This window comes from Lepidochelys kempii, chromosome 2 (genome assembly GCF_965140265.1).
Source record: "Lepidochelys kempii isolate rLepKem1 chromosome 2, rLepKem1.hap2, whole genome shotgun sequence".
Taxonomy (NCBI): Eukaryota; Metazoa; Chordata; order Testudines; family Cheloniidae; genus Lepidochelys; species Lepidochelys kempii.
Window position 1 is genome coordinate 155919057 of NC_133257.1, and position 23521 is coordinate 155942577.

Below are 23521 nucleotides of genomic sequence, written 5' to 3' on the forward strand. Positions count from 1 at the left end.
TCAGAGCACTGGTTTAAGAAACTATACCAGCAAAAGAATCTTGCCAGTATAAGCTGTATCTCTGCTGGGAGTGGAGTTGCTAAGATAGCTCTACTGGCATATTTTTAGTGGCAGACCTTTTTAAGTGTAGACAAGGCCTCAATCTGTTTTATTTTTGGTGTAAGTTTGCAAGTAGACAAGCCCTCAAAATTTCATTTTAAAACAAATATTTCTAGCCCTAGAAGATGGTCTTAAAAATGTGAACAGCGCAAACCAATGAACTGTTGCTGTAAACAATAGCTCTAGGAGGGTGAACTGCCCTGTTCATTTGAATGAGATGTTAACTCTGAAAAATATGATATCCACTTGATGTTAACACTTCAGGATTTCACAGTTTATTGTTTTAGTAGAAAAATACAGTAACATGCTAATCTGAAACAAGTTGCCCAGTTTCCCCTAACCAGGTGCCTTTGGGAGCTTCTACAAAGAGCCGAGGCTTTTGTAGCTTTTTTCCATCATGTCCACCCCTTTTTCCCAAAGCAGGAGAGAGGCTCTCTACCCAAGATGTCACTTGAAAATCTGACATCACTGCAAGATATGAACCATGGAATTCCCTGTCTGTGTACATGTTACCACATCATGATCTTAAATCTAAAACTTTAGTTTGAGATTTTAAGTTCAGCCATCTAAGGCAATTGTTATGGTGATCAATACCATTTCCAATGAGAATCTAGAGGCACTGTTTATATGAGTTGACCATTTTAGCTGCAGATTACATGAATCATGAGAAACCCAAATAATCTTTTTGTTAATTACACTTAGGGTAATATAATAGAGGAGAAGGAAGAAATCTTTGATTTTCTGAATAGAATTTACTTTCTGTGGACTTAGGTAGATAGTTTGAGGGGTGCGAAGCTCTTCTGTCTTCCATTTAGTGTTTGAGGTTTTTCAGCTGAATCTTACAGTTGTCTTTTGTGAATGGTGTCATTCAATCATATGTTGTGTTAATCACAAGTACATATTCCCTTTACGCACATTTTCCGTTGTTTGAGTTTATTTTTTCCTTGTATAGGTGGAAATGTTACTGTGACTTCCATATGGCCTACCAACGGAGTCCTAACCAAATACATACTTTCATTTTGCACAAAGCCACCAGATCATATGCACATGCTAAAATACAGGAGAACTCCTATTTCATGAGCTTTTAAATATGGATTGAGAAATTTATAAAATTGAGAAGTAAATAAAATTGAACATCTCAAAATTGCAGCAAATATGGTACATAAATTGCAGAACATTACAATCCATCACTTTCTTCTTGTGCTTCAAACCACTGCAAAGCATTTTCCAATGCATTGAAGGCATTGAAATGTGAAGGGATATCAATTTGTTCTTTGACATCACTTTAGTTACGTGATATTCTTTTTCCCATCAGGAAAAAATGATTTGTATAACTGCTTATTCAGAAGATTGGTGTTCATAAAATTGAGGTTCTACTAAATCACAATTTCTCACTGAGTCACCAATACAAATAAAATTTTTGAAAGTTATTAATGTATTTGTTGTCTTTGACTGTCAACAGGTGCCGCTTCAGCCAAATGCTGCATCCTATCTTTGAGGAAGCTTCCAACGTCATTAAGGAAGAATATCCAGATAAGAATCAAGTAGTGTTTGCCAGAGTAGACTGTGATCAACACTGTAAGTAACTCAAAGTAAATCCCGATTTAGTTCTGTTTTTTTATTTTAACATGTCTATTAAGGAAAGAAGAGTTTTTTGTAACATCTTGCTGATAAGTGAAGCCTAATTAATTCCAATCTGACATTGGCAAAACTATTAAAGAGCAGCTAGCGTGTAGTGAGTCGTCCACTGTAACTTAGATAGCCCTGGTGAAGCTGCCTGAGCTAGAGTAGCCTGTTCCCGTCATCTTGTGGGTGGCAGTGCAGCCAAGAATTCCTGCCATGCTACATCCCACACTACCCACCTACACAGGGGTGAGGTTGCGTAAGCTGTTTTGCACAAAACCTATGAGCCTTAGCAGAGTAGGGTCCCTCCCTTTTTCAATATGAAAAATGGCTCTCCTGTTGGTGTTGCCATCAACAAGTGGTTGTCTTGCTTTTGAAAATATGGGAAGATTAGATGGTTTTATTCCAATAGTAAATAGCAAACCAGGAAGCTGAATTAAAAGCAGTAACGGGTGAAGTGTAAGTAACGTCTGTTGCCTCAGTGAGAGACAAAGGGACAACCATGGAATTCTGTTTCATTTGTATTGCAGAATAACAGCCATATTTTCTGTGCAATGTTCTGCTTCCTTTTGGTGCATCAGCAATTTAGGGTTTGATCCTGTAGAGTTTAGAGTACATACCTCAGAGGTGCTGAGCACTCCCTGCTGCATTAGGAGTTGATGGCATCCAGCATTTTTAAGAAAGTGCTCAACACCTTTTGATGGTACAGCTAGTTTTTTATCCATGGGAAGAGTACATCCTGTTTTTCTGGAGCTAAAAATCCAAAGTAGTAGTAATGTTTTAATGCTGTGTGCATTTAAGTCTCTTCGGTTGTGTAGCTCTAGATAGAAAAGTATTTACCTGCTGACATGAATAGGTGTGCAGATATCTCTGAGGTATAATTGACACTGGTACTTTAAATTACTGTTGCCTTTTTTGCTGTTTTGACAATGAAGGTGCTGTTTCCTGGTCTCCTAGAACTGGAGCTTTTCCTTGGGAAGCGTGTGACTCTCTTTTGGCAGTAAAGTTTCTTTACTGTTCTTGTAGATTTAGTAATGACTAAATACCAAGCTTCGGTATCTTCCACTGAGAAGCCATTATTTGTGCTCTTTTTGTTTTGGATATTCTAGTTCTTCCCATAGATAGTGTCCCAACAGTTAAAAGCACCCTTCTTCTGTTCTTGAAGGAAGTCTCAGGCATGAACACTATATGTTTGGGGCAGACTATATATCAGCTCAGAGTATGAGTTATAAAATAAGATTGTTCTTCAAACTGTCAGGAGTGGGCAAATAGACTCAATTTTTGGTTTCTGCAGAGGTGTCCAAAAGGCCAGTTCGTAATCAGAAAACATTTAAAAGACTTCTTGATTGAATTTTTGCATCACTGGATGTCAGAATCTTCCTGTGATGTCCTCAGCTTTAAAAGATCTATGACATTCTATTTCCCTAATAGGAAGCTTTGAAGTAGTCAGCTGGCTTTGTGCATCAGGGTGGAGGGGATCTGTTGAGGCACTGCAGTAAACATCAGAGCATAAACCATTCTTGATGGACAAATTAAATTAGGCATGCAATAGCTGAAATCTCTCATTTCTCTGAGCAGCCATCCTCCTGTCCTGTGTGTGTATTTTAAAAATTCTCGTGCAGAATTTGCTACAGCTGCTTGTAGAATTTCCAGAGCAACACCAGAACTTAATTCTCCAGTGTACTTCATGGAGTATGTCTTTATTTTACTTGGCTAATTTGTTACTTCACATAATCACACCACTGCTGATGCAGGAAGAACATTTTCCTGCTAAACTTCTGCTATCTGGAACACCTTTCTAGAATCCTAGAACTTAGAAAATGAATAATGTATTTTAGATTTTATCCCAATGCCTTGTTGACTGATGGACCTCTCTTGCCACCTCCTTTCACCCTTTCTCCCTCTCCTTCCACTCTCCCTTGCTGTCTTCTGGCACTTCCCCTAAAAACACTAAATATCATTCTATATTGTATTATGGCGCATGCCTGGCAGCCAAAAGCAAGAGCAGATACAAAGTATTGAGATCTATCATCAGTACTAGTCTCTGGAAAACAAAATTTACAGGTAAATAATTCAGTCAGTAATTCCCCTAAAGGTGTATTGTTTTTTTAAAAAAAATAAAAAAATAAAAATTGTCAAACACATCGTCTTTGCTGGAATTTTCCTGCTCTCTTACTATCTGGTAGCTGCATTATATGTCTAGTCTGCTAAATGTTTAAATGTAACTTCAGTCATTTGTTTAACCTGTTTATCAGAAACTTGTTTACCTTGTTGTATTTGCTTTGTATCAGAGTAACAGTGGCTCACTGTCACTTTCAAAATTTACATAAATATTATCTCAGAAAAAGTTCTTGAACTAGTCAAACCAACTTATATAGATTTACTTTTATAATTTTTTTTCTTTTTGAATTAATATTCCGATTACTGGTCAAAGTAAATTCACTAAACTTTGGAAAGTTATTAAGCAATCTGGCTGACAGTTTTTTGTGTGTGTTTTGTTTTTGGGCTTTTTTGTTTGGGTTTTTTTTGTTTTGTTTTATGTTAGTTATTGACTTTTTAGGATTTTGGATGTTACATTTATTTTCAAGATATGGAAAACTCTGAAGGGTGGAGCTCATACTGCCTATAGCTAAGGTTACATTAACACTTTATATAAGCCTCTACTTAGTTGCATTTTAAATTTTAGGGCTGAAACTTTTCTGTGCTTACTCTTTGCCTAAGGTTGAAACTTTTGACCCATTTTCAAGAACGACATTGGGGAAAGTCGGTAGTTCTGCTAATACTTTTTTTCAGCTGCTTTTTGAACTTTTGCACCTCCATATTTAGAAGTAGAGGTTTGAAATTTAACAGGAGGATAAGTCTTGGGGTTAAAAGTACCTTTTCCTATCCCTAAAAAATTTACCCAGTTTTAGCTGAGTTATAAGCCTCTGAAAATTGCCATTTGCAAACATTCAGTAGAGTTTAAGAGGCTTGTTGCTTTATTTCTGAACATGCTAACTGCATTGAGCATATTTCTAGCCTCTACTGAGCCTGCTGCATGGTAGACAGGTCTACAGGGTCTGAAGGGGGGTCTGGGTGGTGATGATGCAGCAGTACTGCCCTTTTTGGTCTAAGAGGGCTTGGACTGGGTTGGGAACCAGGAAGAGTTTGTGTCAGCTCTTCCTAGTGTTACTTCCGTGCTCTTCCTTCCAAGCACTTATTATTGAGCCACGGTCTCACGTCGCTTGCTTAGGAGGCAGACAAATCACTTCTCCCCATTTTACAGATTGTGCAAGATCACCTCTGGCAGAACTAGAAATAAAACCCTGGTCTCTAACATGACAGACCTAAACCGTGTGAATTATGGGAAAATGTGTGTGGCAGGGGGAGCTTACTACTTTTAGGGGCTACCTGACTTCTGTCTTGTGGCCCCCTTACTTCGCACTACTGTTTAAATTAAAGCCAGCCACTTGACGTCCATGGCCCCACTATTTTCCCTTAATTTGAGTACTAGACCTAAGTCTCATCCGCTATGCAGCACTGCCTTTCTGAATGACTATGGCAAATTATGTTGTTGTTTATGCTGTTTGTAGTCATAAGACCACACTCAGCTTCAGAATCAGGAGTGGAGCTCAGGATTCCTGATTCCCAGGATTCCTCTATTGTCTAGGAAATAGTTGTGTAAGCCACTGGCAAAATGTGCATTGCATCAGGAACCTTAATTCTGGCATTTTCTAACACTTGCGTGCTTAATTTGGCAACTTTTTACATAATTTCAAGATTGTAATTAGTATATAATAGTATATTTAATGTGTATTACTGTATTAAAGGAATTACTAGGTTAATTATCCAGTGTGGTCCTTCTGATAGCCTATATGCAGTATGCTGCAATACTTAACTAAACATTTATGAACTAAAACATTGTGGCAGCCATAATATAACTTTCTTATTCTTATAGGTTTGTTTTTCTACCCTAATGTTTATTTTTGTCATGTATATTTTTAATATTAGATAACCTCTCTAGTATAAAAAGTCATAGGCCAGTACTGTCTATTTTTGATTAGATTAACAATTTCTGTTTCTATATTTGTGTTGCATGATTTCAGGTTCTGTAGCACTGTTAGTACAGGAATATTGTTGTAGAGGTGATGAATTGTTTGCACTGCAAACTACCTGTTTCCTTTTGAAATCAAATCTCTGCAGGGAGCCCATATATCTGCTCTCAGACCACTCTAAATAGCATTCAGAATGGTCAACCTGGCATAGATACCTTTCATTTGAAGCACTGTTATTCAGGCGCACTGCAGGTCCCAGCATCTCACACCAGCCTCTGAGGCAAAGCAAATTAAAGAGAATTATTGATGTTCTGCAAAATGTTTGATGCTTAATGACAAAACCATCATTCTGTCTGCCCTCACAGCCAATATAAAGATATTCTGCCAGAGACTAATATTTATAGTCCTGATGTGATTAAAACAATTTTTAAACTTTTTTAATGTGGTATTAAAATTTTGTATATATTACATTTTAAACTGATTTATGGGTAATGTGAAAATATTAAGTTAAAATGCGTATGTTCAGTCTTTTCTTTCAAGAGTATGCTGAAGGCTAATTCACATTATTTAATGTGCCTAAACTAGTACCCGAACCTCAGTTACCAACATCACCAGTTTCTAGGTGCCATCTGCTTGGAAATTCAGGTAATGTAATAAGCTGTCAACCTACCTGTCTTCTAAATGAATACTTAGAAAATGCCATACTGGTCATGAAGGATCCATGGGTTCACCCAAACTTGCTGCGTATTGATTAAAAAAAATAACTCTTTTGCTGGGCAGCCATACAGTAATAAAGCCATGGTGCTATTTTTTCATGATAACGAAAATTTACATCATGCTGTCCCTCCTGTATCTTCTGTTTTTGCAAGGGGGAAGAGGGGTGTATTGCAATATATAAGAATTCAGAACATAAGTCAATTTTTAACTAATGGGAGTTAAGAAGATGCCTTCCAGAACTGATTACTGCAGGAATTCTTGCACTTTCCTCTGAAGCATCTAGTACTAGCCACTGTCGGAATAAAGGTACTGTGCTAGATGGATCACTGTGACAGTTCCTTGGTTACTGTGTGTTAAATATTTCTCTTCAAGTAGATATTTAGTTTTTGCCATTAGTGTAGTTCTCTTTGTAAGTGAGAATTAGGGTCATATGATGGTCTGACGCTGAAAATATGTGCTGGATTTTTAATTCTTTCCTGAGCTAACAGAAACTGGAAAGAATGAAAGAGGCATCAGTTCATTAGAGAGAAAAATAGGAGTAGAAGGAGGAAAGAGATAGAGATAGCAAGTATCTCAAATATGGAAACACTACAGAGGCAAATTGTGGAGTCTCTTCTTCTGATGTCTCTAGTAAATAAATTTAAAGTCCTTCTGCCACTGGAACTCCTGCTTGGTTGCTCATAGCAAGTCTGGATTTAAAGTTAACTCTATTAAGATAATATCTGTACAGAGTGCTCCCTGTTCCCGCCCCCACCTTCTCGTTGCTTTGAACCAGAATTTCTGAAAGGGTTTGGTTCTGTCACAATAGTAACAGCTTTTTAAACACTCATTCTATGTAATCTGGCTTCACCAGGCAATACAATGAGGTTTCAGGAAGCAAATTAGATGGATAATGCTCTGACTCAGATTAAATTTGGGATCCACCTTGGGTGGTAAGAGCTTGGGGTGAGGACTAAAAGCATCACCTTTGTTTAAAAAAACCCAATAAATAAAATAATTATAAACTGGCCCTGGGCGCCTGAATATATCTTGCCCTTCCTGCCAAACCTTTCAACAAGGAAGGCAGCAACCTATGGAGAAGGTGAATGAACATCCATCTTGCAAGTGATTCAGAGGGTATGTCCATGATCCTTGCTAGTACCAAGCCCTGGCCACGAGCTAGGTAATTTAACTGGCAAGTATGGATGGAACATCACTTTGAAGAAATACTTCGTGAAAGGATGAGTGAAATGCCTCCTGTATGGAAGAGCAGCAGGCAGCAGTGGCTCTTGAGTGAATATTAACTATGGGGAAATAGGATTCTTCATCAATAGAGCCAGCCATGTATTCTACTTAGGTGTGTGCGCTTCCGACACACCAGAGCCAGAGAAATGTATCTGCGGCCTGGTCTACACTAGGGGGCGGGGATTGACCTAAGATACACAACTTCAGCTATGAGAATAGCATAGCTGAAGCTGACGTATCTTAGGTCAATTTGCCTCGCGTCCTCACAGCGCGGGGTTGACTGCGGCCACTCCCCCGTCGACGCCGCTTCCGCCTCTTGCCGCGGTGGAGTTCAGGAGTTGATGGCAGAGAGATCGGGGATCGATTTAGACGCGACAAATCAATCCCCGATAGATTGATCACTATGTAGACATACCCTAAGAACACTCACAGGGGCAGTGTGCACAACCTGCAGCCATAGCTTTTTCTTGTGTCTAGTAGTTAGTGGTACCTTAGGCTAAGTTTAGTGTTAGGGCAACCAGCTATTCTAACTAATACTATACTAGGTCATGCCCTCACTAGGGTTCAGTCATTGTCCATCATGTTTAGGGGTCATCCCCAAAAATGATCCCCACGCAAGGTGTTGCTTGTATCTCAGTGAAGGATATGTCAAAGAGCAGTGCTCCATCTGCAAGTTGTTCACAAACAGGACTCAGGTGGTGAATGACTTGCAACTAAAACAGTACCAGCTGGAGCGGGCCATGGGGCCTGCTTTGTTACCAAGGCCTCACATGACTGGTGATCACCTTCAGATCCAGCAAGTGATGCCGCTCTGTGCTTGGGCTCCAGCATTTCCCTCAAGCGGAAGAAGGGTCATTCTCCCTCCCCTGGTAGGCGAGGAATAGGTCCCATAAAACAAATCAGGACCATTCCAGGACTCTGGGAGACTCCTCCTCATTTTCTAAGAGATGTGCTAACTGACACTGTTCTCCCTCCAGCACATGGGATGGAGTTGTTCCATCTAACCACTCCCTGGTACTGATTCGAGAGCAGTGAGAGCCTGTACTGTCAAATCTAGTTCCAGCCTTGGAACGTCTGCTGAGTCCAGTACTGATTACATCAGCACCGGTCTCCATACCGACAATATATTAGGTGACATCAGACCTGCTTTGCCTTTTAGTCCCAGACTCTCCACTGGTTCAAGAGTTTGCTGGGGCCATGGCTTCTACTGCATCATCCTCCATTGTGCCTTTGGCACCTTCTGGCTGTGTCACAGAGCTGCCAGGCCTGTCGGCACCACAGCTCACACTGCCGAGGCCTCTGACTGTGGAGTTGAGGCCGACACCAGGCCTGGCATGAAAGGTTCCATTGATGTTGGTGCATCCTTTGGCAATGTCATTGTCCAAGTGGCAGATCACATTGTCAAATTTGGTACCACTCTTAGCCTCAGTGCCGACGCCTCTCTCGGTATTGTATGAGAGTGTATCTCATTCAGTGCTGATCCCCCATGCCTTTTTGGCACTGATGCTGCCCCCATATTGGGCTTCAGGTGAGCCTGACTTTGGCCTGTCAGGTCTGACTCACCTGTTGTCACCACAGAACTTCTGGGACTCCTCAAGATCAAGGCTGGGGTCGTATTCACCCCTGTCAGATAGGTGCCAGAGAACACCCTTGGATCAACAACGGCACTGAGATTGGCATCAGTCCCATGGTTGGGACTGGGGCTCTTAGCCTGGTGCCTGCTGACCACCAGTGCCGTATCTGTATGCTCAGTAGCCTCCTTGGAAAGCTCCTCAGTCCCTGAGGTCCCACTTCTCAACCTACTCCAGAGCAAGATCACCAGTCCTGATGGTGGCTTCCGCTCTTAAACCACCTCAGCGGCAAATGACCACTGAGCCCTCCAGGGCTCTTCCTACCAGATCGTGTGGAACAAGAACAGGACCCATCATTGGCACAGCAAACAGCCTCCTTGTCCTTCCTGGACAAGTCTACTGTGCTGGAATCTTCCTTTCTTTTGGTGCCCAAGGACTTTCAGATGTATCAGGAGCTCCTTGAGTACCCAGATGGAATTCCTACAGGAGAATACACATAAACTGCTGGATGGTCTCCAATCATCCGCTCTGGGGACACTAGCCATCCTGATAAAAGAGGCTCTTTTGGAGCCTGCAAATGCACTCTGGAATACTCCAGCTTCATTGCCTCCCATGGCAAAGTATTTGGAAAAACTGTACTTTGTTCCTATGCAGGGTTTGGGGGTTTCTACTCCCTCCTATATCTCTCGTGGTAACTGCAGCAAATGACAGGGCACAGCAGTGGAGGCATAAGTCCACCTCTAAGGACAGAATCTAAGACAATGAGCTTAATGGGGAGGAAGACTTATACTCCCATTTCCCTGCAAATGCACACCGTGAAGCAACAGGTGTTGCTCTCTGAATCCAAACTAACACAGCTACCCCTCTGATATCTCTGAATATGACTTCCTCAATTAGACACCCATTTCTGAGTTCACAGACAAGTTGCCAGAAACCTCCAGGGAAAAGTTTATGGCATTCATTGCAGAAGGCTGCAATTAGGTCTTGGCTACCATACAGTCGTCTTTGGATGTGGCAGATGCCGGGCCCAGAATTAAGGCTATAAGCATGAGGAGGGCCTTGTAGCTGCAGATTTGGGGCATCGGGCAAACTATTGAGGATTAACATTTGATAGCTGGGTTTTGTTTGTTTTCAGGAAAAAAATGATGAAACCCTGCACTCTTTAAAAGACTCCTGAGATACTTTACATTCTTTGGGAGTATATACACTAGCTGTGAAGGGACATCACTATAGTTGTCAGCAGCAACAACAGCAATAACACTTGCAGCCTTTTTTGGGCGGTCTTCCCATCCTGTAAGGTAACAAGACTACACCAGCAAGGGCCACAGATCCCAAAAGAGAAGATCCTCTGATCCAGGTTTAACCAGCCACCTCATCACACTCACACACCCCGGCATCCAGCATGTACCCATTCTCACTTTTATGTCCACAAGAGCAATCCAGCAGTAACCGCTCCTTCTCTGTCCCCCTGTTTTGGGAACAGGCTGTCTCATTTTTACAGTTACAGTGGACAAGTAGATTGTAAGTTACTGAGGGGAAAGTCCAGGGAGGAAGTCCTCTCTCATGTCCAGTTCACACTATGCCTATTCAAATCATCTAGGTCTCATCCTAAACAGTGGGAAGTCAACGTTGGCTCCAGCTCTCAGAATCAAGTTCATTCAGGCCCTGATTTAGTCTGAGTTTGAGAGCTTTTTTGCTGACCAAGCAAGTCCACGGGATTTGTCACTGATGTCTGGACCTGCAATCTCAACCCTCAACCACAGCCCAAGTATCCCTTAGGTTGCTAGTCATATGGCTGCATGCACACAGGTAGTCCAATTTGCCAAGCTGCACCTACGTCGTCTTCAGATGTGGCTAAAGTTGGTCCGTCATCCAAATGGTCATCCTCTGGACACACTGGTCTGACGTCTTCCTCCAATCCTGGACTTCTCACGGTGGTGGATGGTTCAGGACAATGTGTGCCAGGGGTTCCTTTCGCTCAATCCCCATTAATCAGAACTGTTGTCACCAGTGCCTCCTTAATAGGTTGGGGAGTGTATCTGGGATTGCTGAAAGTTCAAGGCCTGTGGTCAGAACAGGAAACTTCTTTGCGTATCAATGTCCTGGAGCTTTATGCCATCTACAGTGCCTGGCAGGCCCTTCAAGCTCACATCAGAGACTCTGCGGTGCACATCCTTACCAACAATGCAACTGCAATGTATTATGTGAACAGACAGAGGGCGCACACTCCAACACGCTGTGTCAGGAGGTGATCAGGCACTGGCAGTTTTACATTAGGGAAAACATTATCCCCATGGCCAGTCATTTACCTGGATCCAGAATCAACTGGTGGATCACCTCAGCAGAAATTTCTCATTGAATCATGACTGGTCCCTGAAGCCCAGCATCCTGCAGTCCATTTTTGCAGTTTGGGGCATTCCAACAATTGATCTCCTTCACCATGAGAGGCAACAAGAAATGTCATCTGTTTTGCTCCTGACGGGGTCTCAGTCCAAGCTCCTTGACCGATGCCTTTCACCTGAGCTGGGAATCTGCACTCCTATATGCTTTTCCTCCAATTCCCATCATTTCGTAAGTCACTCTCAAGCTGAAATTAGACTGTGCCAAGCTCATTCTCATTGCTCCAGTGTGACTGAGACAATGTTGGTTGTCTAGCCTTGTCACATTATTGATTTGGCCTCCGATATTCCTTCCACTTCATTCCAACGTCTTGACTCAACATCCAGGTCAGGTTTTGCATCCAGCACTCAGCTCCCTGCATCTCACAGCATGGATACTGCATGGTTAGATGTGGAGTAGGAGGAAGATATTCTGAGGCAGTTTGGCAAGTCTTGTTCAATTGTAGGAAGCACTCCCTCAGAGTGACCTATTCAGCCAAGTGGAACTAGCTCTTGAATGGCTGAGGAGTTGAATCGAAGCTGGCTTGTATCCAGGACATCTTGGAGTATCTGTTACACCTTCAGTCTTCTCATCTTGCATTTGGCTCATAGAGAGCATTTCATCCACCTATCCATGGGAAGTTGGTGTTTTTCAAACCCCATGGCAATGAGTTTCTTGAAACGGGTCCTCTCCACCTGCCGGTTAAAGAAGCCGATTCTTTTGTAGAACCTTAATACGGTCTGAGTGACTCTTATGGGGCCTCTGTTCAAGTCTCTAGCAACTTCTTCTTTCACCCTTTTGTGTCAGAATACTACCTTCCTCATGGTGATAACATCTGGAAGGAAAGCAGGTTTGTTGCAGGCTTTGATGGTGGAGCTCCCCCCTACATGCAATTTTCTAAATAGAAAGTAAGTCTGTGCCTGAATCCTAAGTTTTTTTTTATCCAGAGTGGTTTCCCAGTCACTCGTGAGCCAAGCATTATATTTACCCGTGTTCTTCCATAAGCCTCATTCAACCCTAGAGGAACATGTTCACATGTTAGATGTCAGGCGATGGTCCTACCCAGATAAAAAAAGCTAAACAAACCTTTCCACTCCTCATCTCGTTTGCTTGTTTCATATGCAGACCGAAAGAACAGTCAAGTGGTCTCTTCACAGATGATCTCCAGGAGGATAACTTCCTGTACCATGACAGCGTACAAAGTATCCTGATCTACATAGTACCGGGTTTACAATGGCACTGGGCCCACACTCAGAAGGGGCTCCAGTGCCTGGATCGTGGCCTTGCCCCTGCTTGGCCTCTCCCCACCCCCTCCTGTGAGAACAGTAGGTGGGGCCTTGGGGGGGAAGAGGTCAAGCTGGGGCAGGGCCTCCGGGGGTGGGGGGAAGAGGCCGAGTAGGGGCCCACAAAAGATTAATCCGGCCCTGGGGATTGTACCTCCTCAAAGGGGTACAAGCCCATTCCACTAGAGCCCAGAGAAAGTCAACAGCATTTCTAAGTGACATTGAACATTTGCAGGGCTGCCACTTGGTTCTCTGCGCATACTTTTGCGAGCTACTATGCCATTACTGCTGCATCCAGATTAGATACAAACTCTGGGAAGGCAATCCTGCAGTTCTTGTTTTAAATAGGCTCCGAGCCCACCTCCTACAGGTACTGCTTGTGAGTCACCTAAGTAGAATACACGGTTGCATCTACTTAAAGAACAATAGTTACAGGTAGGTGATGCACACCTATATTCCACAACCCACCCTCTGTCCCCTCTGCATTGGAGTCTGTACTTCAGACATTCAGTGTGAAAGAACTGAGGGGATTGGGGTGGCACCGCCCTTACATGACATGGGGCAGGGCTAGGGCCACAGGGCAGGAGTGCTGCCCCTGCAGGTACTGCTGGTCCAAGTTCTTTGGCTCCAGTGCGCTGGACACGGGCACACCTAAGTAGAATACATGTCTGCATCACATCTCAAAGAACAATAGTTACAGGCAGGTAATCTCTTACACACACACACACACACACACACACCCAATATGAGTGATAACAAAGTATTCTAAAGTAACAAGGAAGCTGGCAAAGCTGCGATTTCATTTCTACTGAGAGATATGGCTGAAACTCTTTCACTGCAAAGCATAAAATTTCTGGGCAGATAGGTATGAAAAAACATGATTGGACTTTGGGACCTTTATGAATACATATTTTGATTGCTCATATGAAGTCAAAGCAGCCCAACGTATACAGGTTCAAGAAGTCACATCCTCTTTAAAACAAAAGGCATTATACAAGGGTTGGGGAGAGTGGGGCTGCTTTAACAGAACAAAAATATCAGAGTAGCAAATCCAGCAAGTCAAAGTTCGAGCATCGGGTGCTTGCCTTACTTTTTTGTAAGACTTTTTGGGGAAAGGAAAAATACAGGTGTGCACCTGTATGTCAGTGTCCAAGAAGTATATGATAGTTAGGGTCTCTGCTAGCTCTTGAAAAGATAGGTGAGTACATACAATCTTTCTTTTTTGCCGGGAACAAAAGTCTCTGGAGGACCCCACCAGGAAAAACAAGAGTTTGCCACAGACTCCTTTAGAAACTATTTTTGTTCATCTTGACTTGTTCAGCTATAATCTTCCAGAAAATTTTCCATGCCAGCTATGAGAAGAGCTGATGCCAATGCACAGCTGTGGTGTTGATCAGGATTTTAATGCTTTTCCCTTTGACAAAAGGCCCTGGGAGCGTGTCTTAGGCATCTATTTGTTTATTGGGAATCTGACTTTTCAGTTTTGTGAGGGACCATGAACTGCAAAATGACACCTTCATCCGTTCTCAGCAGAATGTTTATTACTTCCATGAGAGATGGGAAGTACTGAGTAACGAGTACTTCTCGAGAACAATGTAGTAGGAGGCCACTTCATTAGTGTGTCCTGGGGTGAGTGAAGAGAACTGTGCACCCGTTCTGTAGTAATGTGAACTTGGCCAGCACAGAAGGTGGCTCATCCTTAACTTCACAAGTTAGTTTAGGAAATATCTGAGCAAATCTATTGGCTGAGCTCCCTACTGTGAAGATCTGTTCCAGTGTGATCCTGAGCAAGAATGGATTCAGTCTTCCTTGAGTCTAAAAGAGAAGTTTGTTTTTTCCTTTGACCCTGAGCTCTGTCATTTTAAATAGAGAAGTGATTTGAAAAGCCTGACTCAGTCCCTGAGAAGACTTGGTTCTGATGAGCCTGACTTAATTGTGGCTATTCATGTTGCCATGGGAAACAGCAAAACAGCCACCAATGCCAGACACTTAAAGAAGCAGACCATCTTGTTTTGGATATAGCTGTTGCTCAGCTTGCATATGAGGGGCTTTCTGTGAGACTTCCTCATTAAGATACGTAAGTGTGTCTCAAAAGCTGAGTTCCAAGCCAATCCTGCTGACTGACAGATTTGCCAACCATATGTCATATGAAGTTTGATACTTTTGATAACTTTATTCTGAAGATCCAAAAGTGGGCAAAGCCTTTCCTTTTTCCTCCCTCCTTTTCTACTTAATATCAAGTATAAACTTTTCCTTTGGAGGACTTTGAAACCTGTTGTTTGTTCCTTACTGCAACATGGAAACAGCTTCTTTCCCTTCAGCAGTTTCTAAGGAGAAGGGTTTATAGAAAAGAATCGGGAAAGATGTGGAGAAGGAACTGAATTGAATTTGAGGGCATAAACTTTTCTGCTGTCTCTAGGATCTGTATTTGTGGAATTTCATTCTGCTGCAAAGCAGGATGCGCAGTTTGCAAAAGAATGGAAAGGACTGAATTTTAGATGTCTGAGCATTGCTGCTGATGGATTTAGAAGTGATTTGAAGCCTCAGCATAATGCATAGCTCAAATTATTGAATTGTTTGGGAAATCTGTGTTCTTGTAAAGCTTTCAAAAACTGTTTTAATTGTATTTTTAGAAATCTGAAGTGATAGGCTTTCATTATATCATGAGCATAACTTGTCCATATACAATGTGTCAAATACAGTGTTTGTCATTTTAAAGAAAATATAAAAATGATGGCTGGAATGTGGGGCATTTTGTTTGTTTTTTCTCCCCTGGTTACTCCTACCTGAATCAAGTGACAGTATAGAATCTTCTTGGTCCAAAAATGAGCAGTGAGAATGCCTGGGAATATTTTAAAATTTAATTTAGGATTTACTATAACAAATGTGATCTCTGAATGAATTCAAACAATATAAAATGCAAATACATGATGTATTTCTAATTTTATAAGGAGTATATTTTTGTAGTAGCTCTGCTTGCGTTAGCTCTACCTGTATCAAATGCCAGGGTTTAATGAAACATTTAGGATTTACTCTATTTGACTTCTGAATGAGTGCAAACAGTTTTTCATGTACTTGCATTTTATATTCTGTGAAAGATGGTTTTCAAATACATATTTGTGTAGGCCTGTCTTCTGCATGTGTTAACTCTTCCTTCATCTCAATGCAATTTATAAAGAGTATAAGTTCTGACTTATGACTGAATTCAAACACTACTTCATGAAAATGTACTTTAATTATAATTTTTATGCGAATGTAGTGCTCAACAAACATTCTGGCTTGATAGTCCTGGCGACATGAATCTCTGTCTCACAGACATGCAGACAGAGCCAGGGAGATACAGTCGTGCGTATACCCCCATCTTGCTTTAGTAGCGTGGCTCAATCCTGACTTGCAAGGGCTAGAACCTCTAGAGATAAAAGTTTTTCATCTGAGACAAAAAACAAGTTCTAATTATGGCGGTGTGTTTTTGTGAATATCTGTTCATTGCGGGACTGGACTGTGACTACCAAAATCCATCGGACAGTAAGAGCTTTTGATCACTGCTCACCTACATTAGATTGGAGCTGGTGACCTAGTTGTGAAAGGTTCTATATCTGCTATTACCAATCTCAGGAACCTTCTAGACCACATATATTTTCTGAAAGAATGTTAGAAGTAGATTTTATTTTAAGACAAATTAAGTATTTATTTATGACCTGCTAATACTGAAAACATTGAAGAAGGTTTTACGGACTTCCTTGGGAAACTTGCTCTAAACCTCGCCCCACCCCCCACCCCACCCCACCAGAATTAAGAGAATAAAATAGTCTAGCTCCATTTAGAAATGCAATTTTTTGCTTTCATACAGTATCCTAGGATATTCAGGAAATAGTTTATTTCTGTTGCATCTTCTGTGAGCTGGACCTTTTGCTAGGGGAAGTTGGTGGTTTGAGCCTATTACTGACAGGGATGTTAATATGTCCCTTTGCTTCCTGCCCTTCAGCAGGCAGCAATGAGGCTAATGGCCTCACCAGTAACAGCTCAGGTTCAAATCTTCCATTTTAAGGGAAGGTAAAGAACATCGTATTGGAGAAATTCAAGTTCTTATTCTTTGACTAAACAGCTGTCTTCAAGTGCTAATTTCAGTTATGTACGTAGTACAGAGATGATACTGTTGTCCTTGTCTGACATTCTGCATCCAACAGGCATTATGTGAGCGATTCTGTTAGTTCTTTCAGTAATACTTAAAACCTCTAGTCATCAGGTTTTGCTGAGGTGCCTGTAGAGTCTTCTGGGAATGGAGGGGATGGTCCATCATCCGATTTGTTGCTACCTCTGCAATTCCAAAAGCTGTTAAGTACCTTTTTGTATCTGAGCGCTTGTGGATGGAATACCACTGGGCTTAGTCTCTACTGCTTTACACACCCCATCAATGTTGGGCTTGCTGTTGTGAGATATGTTTTGGCCTGCAGTTCCACCAATGTGCAGATCACTAGATAGAAATCATCTTGTTAAAAGGGCAGACTCCACTTTCCGGTTTTCTTTGTACCTGACAGAGCTACTGTATATATGTATCTGAATGCAAAGTGTCTTTAGGTTTAATCAGATGAGAAGGATGCAAATGAATCTGACAGGACAAATATGTAGAGGGTTGGCTGAGTTTAGTGTGCCTTTTTAGTAGTGCATTTGTCCTTTCCAGTATGATTCATAGCTTTGGCTTATATTGGATTCATTAGTTTTCCTGGATGCCCAGGTACAGCTGTGACAGATTTTCTTTTTCTTCTTCTTTTTCTTCCATCTATGCCTGGTCCAGAGGCTGCAATGATAGCCCTCCTGCAGAGCTTGCCACCTTGACTAACGCTGTTTTAACCTTAGAGCACACTGCATTAATCCAGTTGTATGTGGCTAGACCCTTGAAAAGCACCACAGAACTTTAGCTAGCACAGAATGCAGCAGCTGGTGTCTTGAGTGGGGTGAATGGTTAGGAACTTAGTGCAGCATTGCTCCATCCTTTGCACTGCCTACCCATTGGCTCCTCGTGTAATTATGATCTATAAAGTGCTAAATGCTCTAGGATCCAGTGATCTGAGAGATCCTTGTTCTGTTTACATTATTGTGAACTGCGCTTGCTCCCTCTTTCTGTGGTAAAATTATTCCAAACTGTCGAAAGACTTTTTGTGTGTGTGGAGACCACTTGCATTTGGAAGTCTCAAGATGACTTGCTTGCTTCAGATTGCAATAGAAGACATTTCTGTTAATCAGGCTGTTTAGTGGGCCCTTAAATAGATTTAATATAAGAATGAGTACCACAGGAACCAAAGCAATATGCAGGCAAATCAGTCCCAAGACAGGACTTTGCTTTTTATCTGGCTCTAGGTATTCCAGAGCTATCATTTCTGGTTACCAAATAGTCCCTAGCAGTGGGTCCAAAAATATCTGATACTTCCTTTAGAAAAGAAGAAATAGGATCAGATTATATTCACAAAGAAAACCAAAGTAGTCATTATGAGTTAAATACCCCAGCTAGAATAGAGAAGAATCAGGCTCAGTTGCAGCAGAGCTGAAGAGCAGATCATGATGAGTGAATAATTTTTTTAGAGGAGAAACTTGCAAAGTCTTTTGGTGGCTTCCTAGTTTCTAAATTCGGGGATAAAAAAGTGTTGTATTTTTATAGATCTTTTCATTTGAGGATATAAAAATTACAACTCACCTTGCAGACCAAAGGGATGGTATCAGTGTCCTAAACCTGTGGATAAAAGGTGGATATTATTCCACTTTTATCAGTGAGAAAACTGAACTGCAGAATGGCTCATTGCAGTGCTTAAGTCTTTCAGAATGCCTTTCTGACATTCTTTTTGGGAGCTGGAACAGTGTTCCAGCACTTCTGCTAATTCTAGCCACTTCCCAGCCTCCGTGTGTGTATGGGAGGGGGGGCCGGGAGGGGAGTGTGACCCCAGTGCCCAATTGGGGCAGCCAATCCCAGATCAGGTGGACTCTTTCCCCCACCAGCAGCAAAGTGTTCTCTGAGCCAACAGGTACTGGTGCCAGGCCCTGGTCAGGGGGTGCTCAGCAGTGGGTCAGTGCAGAGGGAGCTGGGGATGCTACAGCTGGAACCCGATCCGGGAAGCTTGAGGACTGTAGCCCCCTGGAGCCTGAGGCATAGACCAGAGCCAAGCAATATTGAGAGCCAGGCTGTGGGGCTGCCTAGATAGTGGAGTACATTCTGCTGAGCACAGGTTGGGGGAGGCAGGGATGGGATGGGCTCTGCAGGGAGTTATCCCCTGGACCTCTCCAAGCTTCTCCATTGCCCCTATCTTCCTCCCAGCTCCTCCCACTACCCCTGAGCTCCTCCTTCCTTCAACTCCCTCTCACGGCCTCCACTGTTCCCCCAGTATACACCTCAGGCCCCTCCCATTTAGAGCAAGCTTTCACCACCTCAGGGGTTCTGGCACTTCTTTTATTAGGATATAGCACTGGTTAATTGCCTCCCTACCAGTAAAGAGGAAATTTCTAGCAGTACAGGAAAAGTACTAAAAAGTTGTTAGTGTTGTGGCTGTTTAATTTATTGGAAGGTGCAAGACTGTTTAGTAAAATCCAACTTGCCTTCTTAAGTAATTAAGTGCAGACTGATAAAATATTCAAAACAGTCACAAATTTCCTCCATCAAGTGTCTGAATGTGTAAGCTGCCGCAGTAGATAAAACTTCAAAGAAATAAAAGCTTGCTCTGTAATTAATTCCTAGGTTGTTCTTTAAGTTAAAGAATATCCAGTACAATAGTTAATGATTTATTTTATATTGATGAACTAATACAACTCATCTTGCAGACCAAAGGGATGTCAGCAGTGTCCATAGGTCTGCACCTCAGACACCATTGTGCTCCGTATGAGAGTATGTAGGAAGGGGGCAGGCCCGTTGTCACTCCAGTTCCTTCTCAACCACCTGCAGCCTGAGAAGGAGCGTTGCAGTGTCCATTAACTAACTACGCAGCTTGCTGCCTCTCACTTAATTTTTTTTCTTTTTTTCAGTATTTTCTTTATTTTTGTTTTACTACACTTCGTGCATTTTTGGGAAGGGGAGTTTCCCCTTCCCTTCTTCTTTTGCATGATTTGGGCCTTTGTTTTTTGTCAGGCCTAAATCTGCTGCCTTAAGCATAGGTTATACCCAAGACCTTGGGCTTCAAAGCCTGCCACACGTGCCAGTAGTCTTTCTCCCATAGTGATGGACATTCAAGCTGCCCCTGCTACCTGGGAAAATCTCCTATCCCCTCCAAAGGGGAGATCTGCTCGGGTTTTAAAAGCAGATCTAAGAAATTGACGGAAGATAGTCTAAACTTCTGCTAATGGAGCGCTCCCTGAGACCTATAGGATCCGAGTCACCCCCCCTCAGATCCACAGAGAGCTCTGGTGACTCTCTTTTGTGACGATAAGCAAAGACCGGGGTGCCCTTTAGAACCATCTAGACCGTCAGAGAAGAAGAGACCCCCTTCTTGAAAATGGGAGAAGAGAAAGGGAAAGTCACCCCCTTGGTCTGGGTCTCAGTAGACCTCGCACCCCATTACAGGTAGAGGCTCCCATACCCACCAGTACTGAGATCATGGCACCAGGCCAGAAAACGACGCTGTGTACTGAGAAGCTGTCTAGTAAACCAATTAGGGCTGCACCAGAATCTGTGCGTTCGAAATACAAGGACTACAGAGCCAAGTTGAAAATGTTGTCAGCACCGCCTTCAGTAGCTAGAAAGACATACTGATCGCACTTCGATACTGTCTCCAGTACCCCGGCATATTGACTCCTGAGGTTCCCTATGCGGAGTCCCCAGTACTGGCCAGTCTCCAGTCCCATGAGGACCTTCAAATGCTGGAAGAGCCTGAATTACCGTTGCTGGGGGGTATCGAAAGACATTCCTCAGCCTCACCGCAGTTCAGAGGAGTCAATTACCAAGCCCTGATAGCAAAATACAATTTTACCAATTATTCCAAGTTTTTCATCTGTTGTTGAACACCTGCCACAGGATCAAAGAAAACAATTTCAACCCCTCACAACAGAAGACCAGACCATCACCAAGCTATCTGTCGGGCCTCTTTCAATGCCGCTCACACAGCTGCACATTCCATGGGCACAGCAGTAGTCCTGCTCTAAGCTTCTTGGCTGCAATCCTCTGGTCTTCCCCACAAGATACAAAACACCGTCAAGGACTTTCCCTTTAAGGGACCCAAGTTGTTCAGAGATGCCATGGACAGGTCCCTCCATTCTCTTAAAAACTCCCAGGCAATATATTATCTATGGGCATCTATACACCTGCAGCAAAGATAAAGTATAGTAGATTGCAGACAGCTCAACAGTCTTGTCCAGTCCACTACATGAGAATGGCTGAGCCTCTCAGGAAGAAGCCAAGGTTCACTTAAGGGACCAATCCTCTGCAGCAACCTCACAATTGGTGACATCCTCAAAGCAGCCATTTTAACCCATTGATCCAGAGTCATGAACTCTTTCCCACTCTCTCTTAGACATATTCTCCCCTCCACGCAATGTCATGTCTCCCATTTCCTACTGTCCTGTAAATTCATCATCTCAGACAGGTGGATCCTCGATTTGACTTCTACAGGACACCATCCAGTTCAGTTCCTTTCCACCCCGCCATCCTCTTCCACTTCAGGGACCTTTCTCTTGAGGGTCTTTTGAGGCAAGAGCTACAATGCTTCCTAACACTGGAGGCAACTGAACCTGTTCCACTGGACTGTTTTGGAAATGGGTTGTGTTCCCGATACTTCCTGGGCCCCCCAAAAAATGGGGAGGTGGAGACCAATTCTCAACCTCAGGACATTGCAGATTTTTGTCCACTCTCAACAGTTCAAAATGGTAATCCTAGCAGCAATAATTCCCTCTCTGGATCTAGGAGATAGGTTTATCTCCCTTGACCTTTAGGAATTTTATTTCCATATCACTATACATCCTTTTCACAGTTGCTTCCTGTGTGTTCATCAAAGTCCCCTCTGCTGCCATAACCCGTCTTTGCCAGATGAGAATAATCATCTTTCCTACCTGGACAATTCGCTCCTGAGAGTTTGCTCATTTCTCAAGGTACAGAGAGCAAGCAGCCCTATCTCTGTTCCACTCATTGGGCATCTGCCTCAATGTGGACAAATCTACTCTTGAACCCATACAATGAATAGACTTAATTGGGGCCACTCTGGACTCGTTTATCACCAGAGCATACTTGCCCCAGAACAGATTTGCCACTATGTCCAGCCTGGTCTCAACAATATCAGAGCCCGCAAACCACAACACGGCCTCGCCTGCAACTTCTAGGCCATATGGCAGCTGGTGCATTTGTGACACCCTTAGCAAGGCTATGCTTCCAGTGTCTTCAAGCCTGGCTGAGAACTATCTATACACCCAACAAGCACAGTCTATCCAAGCAGGTGTTTGCCTGCACTTCCTACCCCATATGAAGGGCTGCCTGATCAGATAATGCTGAACAACAGAGCAGTAATTGTCAAGAAGGAGCAAGATCCCAATCCTTATGAGCTGACTCCATAAAATTGTGGAACTAGTGCCTATTACAGCACATACAGATCTCAGTAGTTTATTTACCAGGACTTCAGAACACAGTAGTTCATTTCAGCATTAACTACGACTGGGAGCTGAAGAACAATGTATTCTGAGAAATCTCTTCAAAGAGATCTCTTTACAACACCATCCAATGCGAAGAGCATACAGTTCTACTCCAGGGGAGGGCAGGATCACATCTTGATAAGAGATGCCTTAGTCATTCCTTGGCCTCATGTACTGCAAATTCAAACAAGAAAAGTTAGTAGCCATCCTCATAGCATTGTCATGGCCAAGACAGGAGTGGTTCCCAGAGTTCGTTCTCATGTCTCTGCAGCTGCCCCTCCACCTGACAGCAAATCTTCTCACTTAGGAGTTGGGAGCTATCACCTCGGTGCTTCACCTCAAGGTGTGGCTACTAGATGGCTCTCTGTTATAGGATAAGACTGGAGGTACAAACAGTTCTGCTTCATAGCAGAAAACCCACATCAAGGAAAACTTAGTTCCAGAAGTGGAAGCGCTTCCAGACTTGATGCAGTCACCAATCTATGCTTCCTCTTGAGTCTTGTCTAACACACGTTCTCAAATACTTATTCAATTTAAAAACCACAGGATTATCACTGAGTTCTATTAAAGTTCACCTAGCTGCCATTGCAACTTTTCACTCCCCCATCAAGGCGTTTTCAATCTTCACCCACCCAATCTCTATGAGGTTTATCAAAAGCCTGTTCAACTTCTTCCCTTTTGTCAAGGAACCATCTCCACCATAGGGCCTCAACTTAGTCCTCAGTGTGCTGAAGAAATCCCCATTTGAGCCTGTTGGTAACTGTTCCCTTCTTCAGCTGTCCTTTAAGACATTGTTCCTCATAACCATCACCTGGCCAGGAGGGTAGGGAAGGGAAGCTTAGAGACTTGATGGCTGATATACCCACTGTACATGCTGTTCTATGGGATAAAGTGATGATACTTCCAGACCCTCGCTTCCTACCTAAGGTTTCTTCAGAATTCCACACTGATCAGGAGATTCATCTGACAGTGTTTCATCCCAAGCCTAACTCTT

At 42.8% G+C, this 23521-nt stretch overlaps 1 protein-coding gene across 4 annotated transcripts in view; it reads left to right on the plus strand.

Moving 5' to 3' along the window:
- ERP44 (endoplasmic reticulum protein 44) overlaps nt 1-23521 on the plus strand; it is a 127690-nt gene that overhangs the window by 42872 nt on the left and 61297 nt on the right. For all 4 annotated transcript variants that reach the window (XM_073332524.1, XM_073332522.1, XM_073332523.1 and 1 more), the window contains one exon: nt 1562-1677. In XM_073332524.1, coding sequence (XP_073188625.1) covers nt 1562-1677 — 116 coding nt within the window. The remainder of the gene's footprint in view (nt 1-1561; nt 1678-23521) is intronic.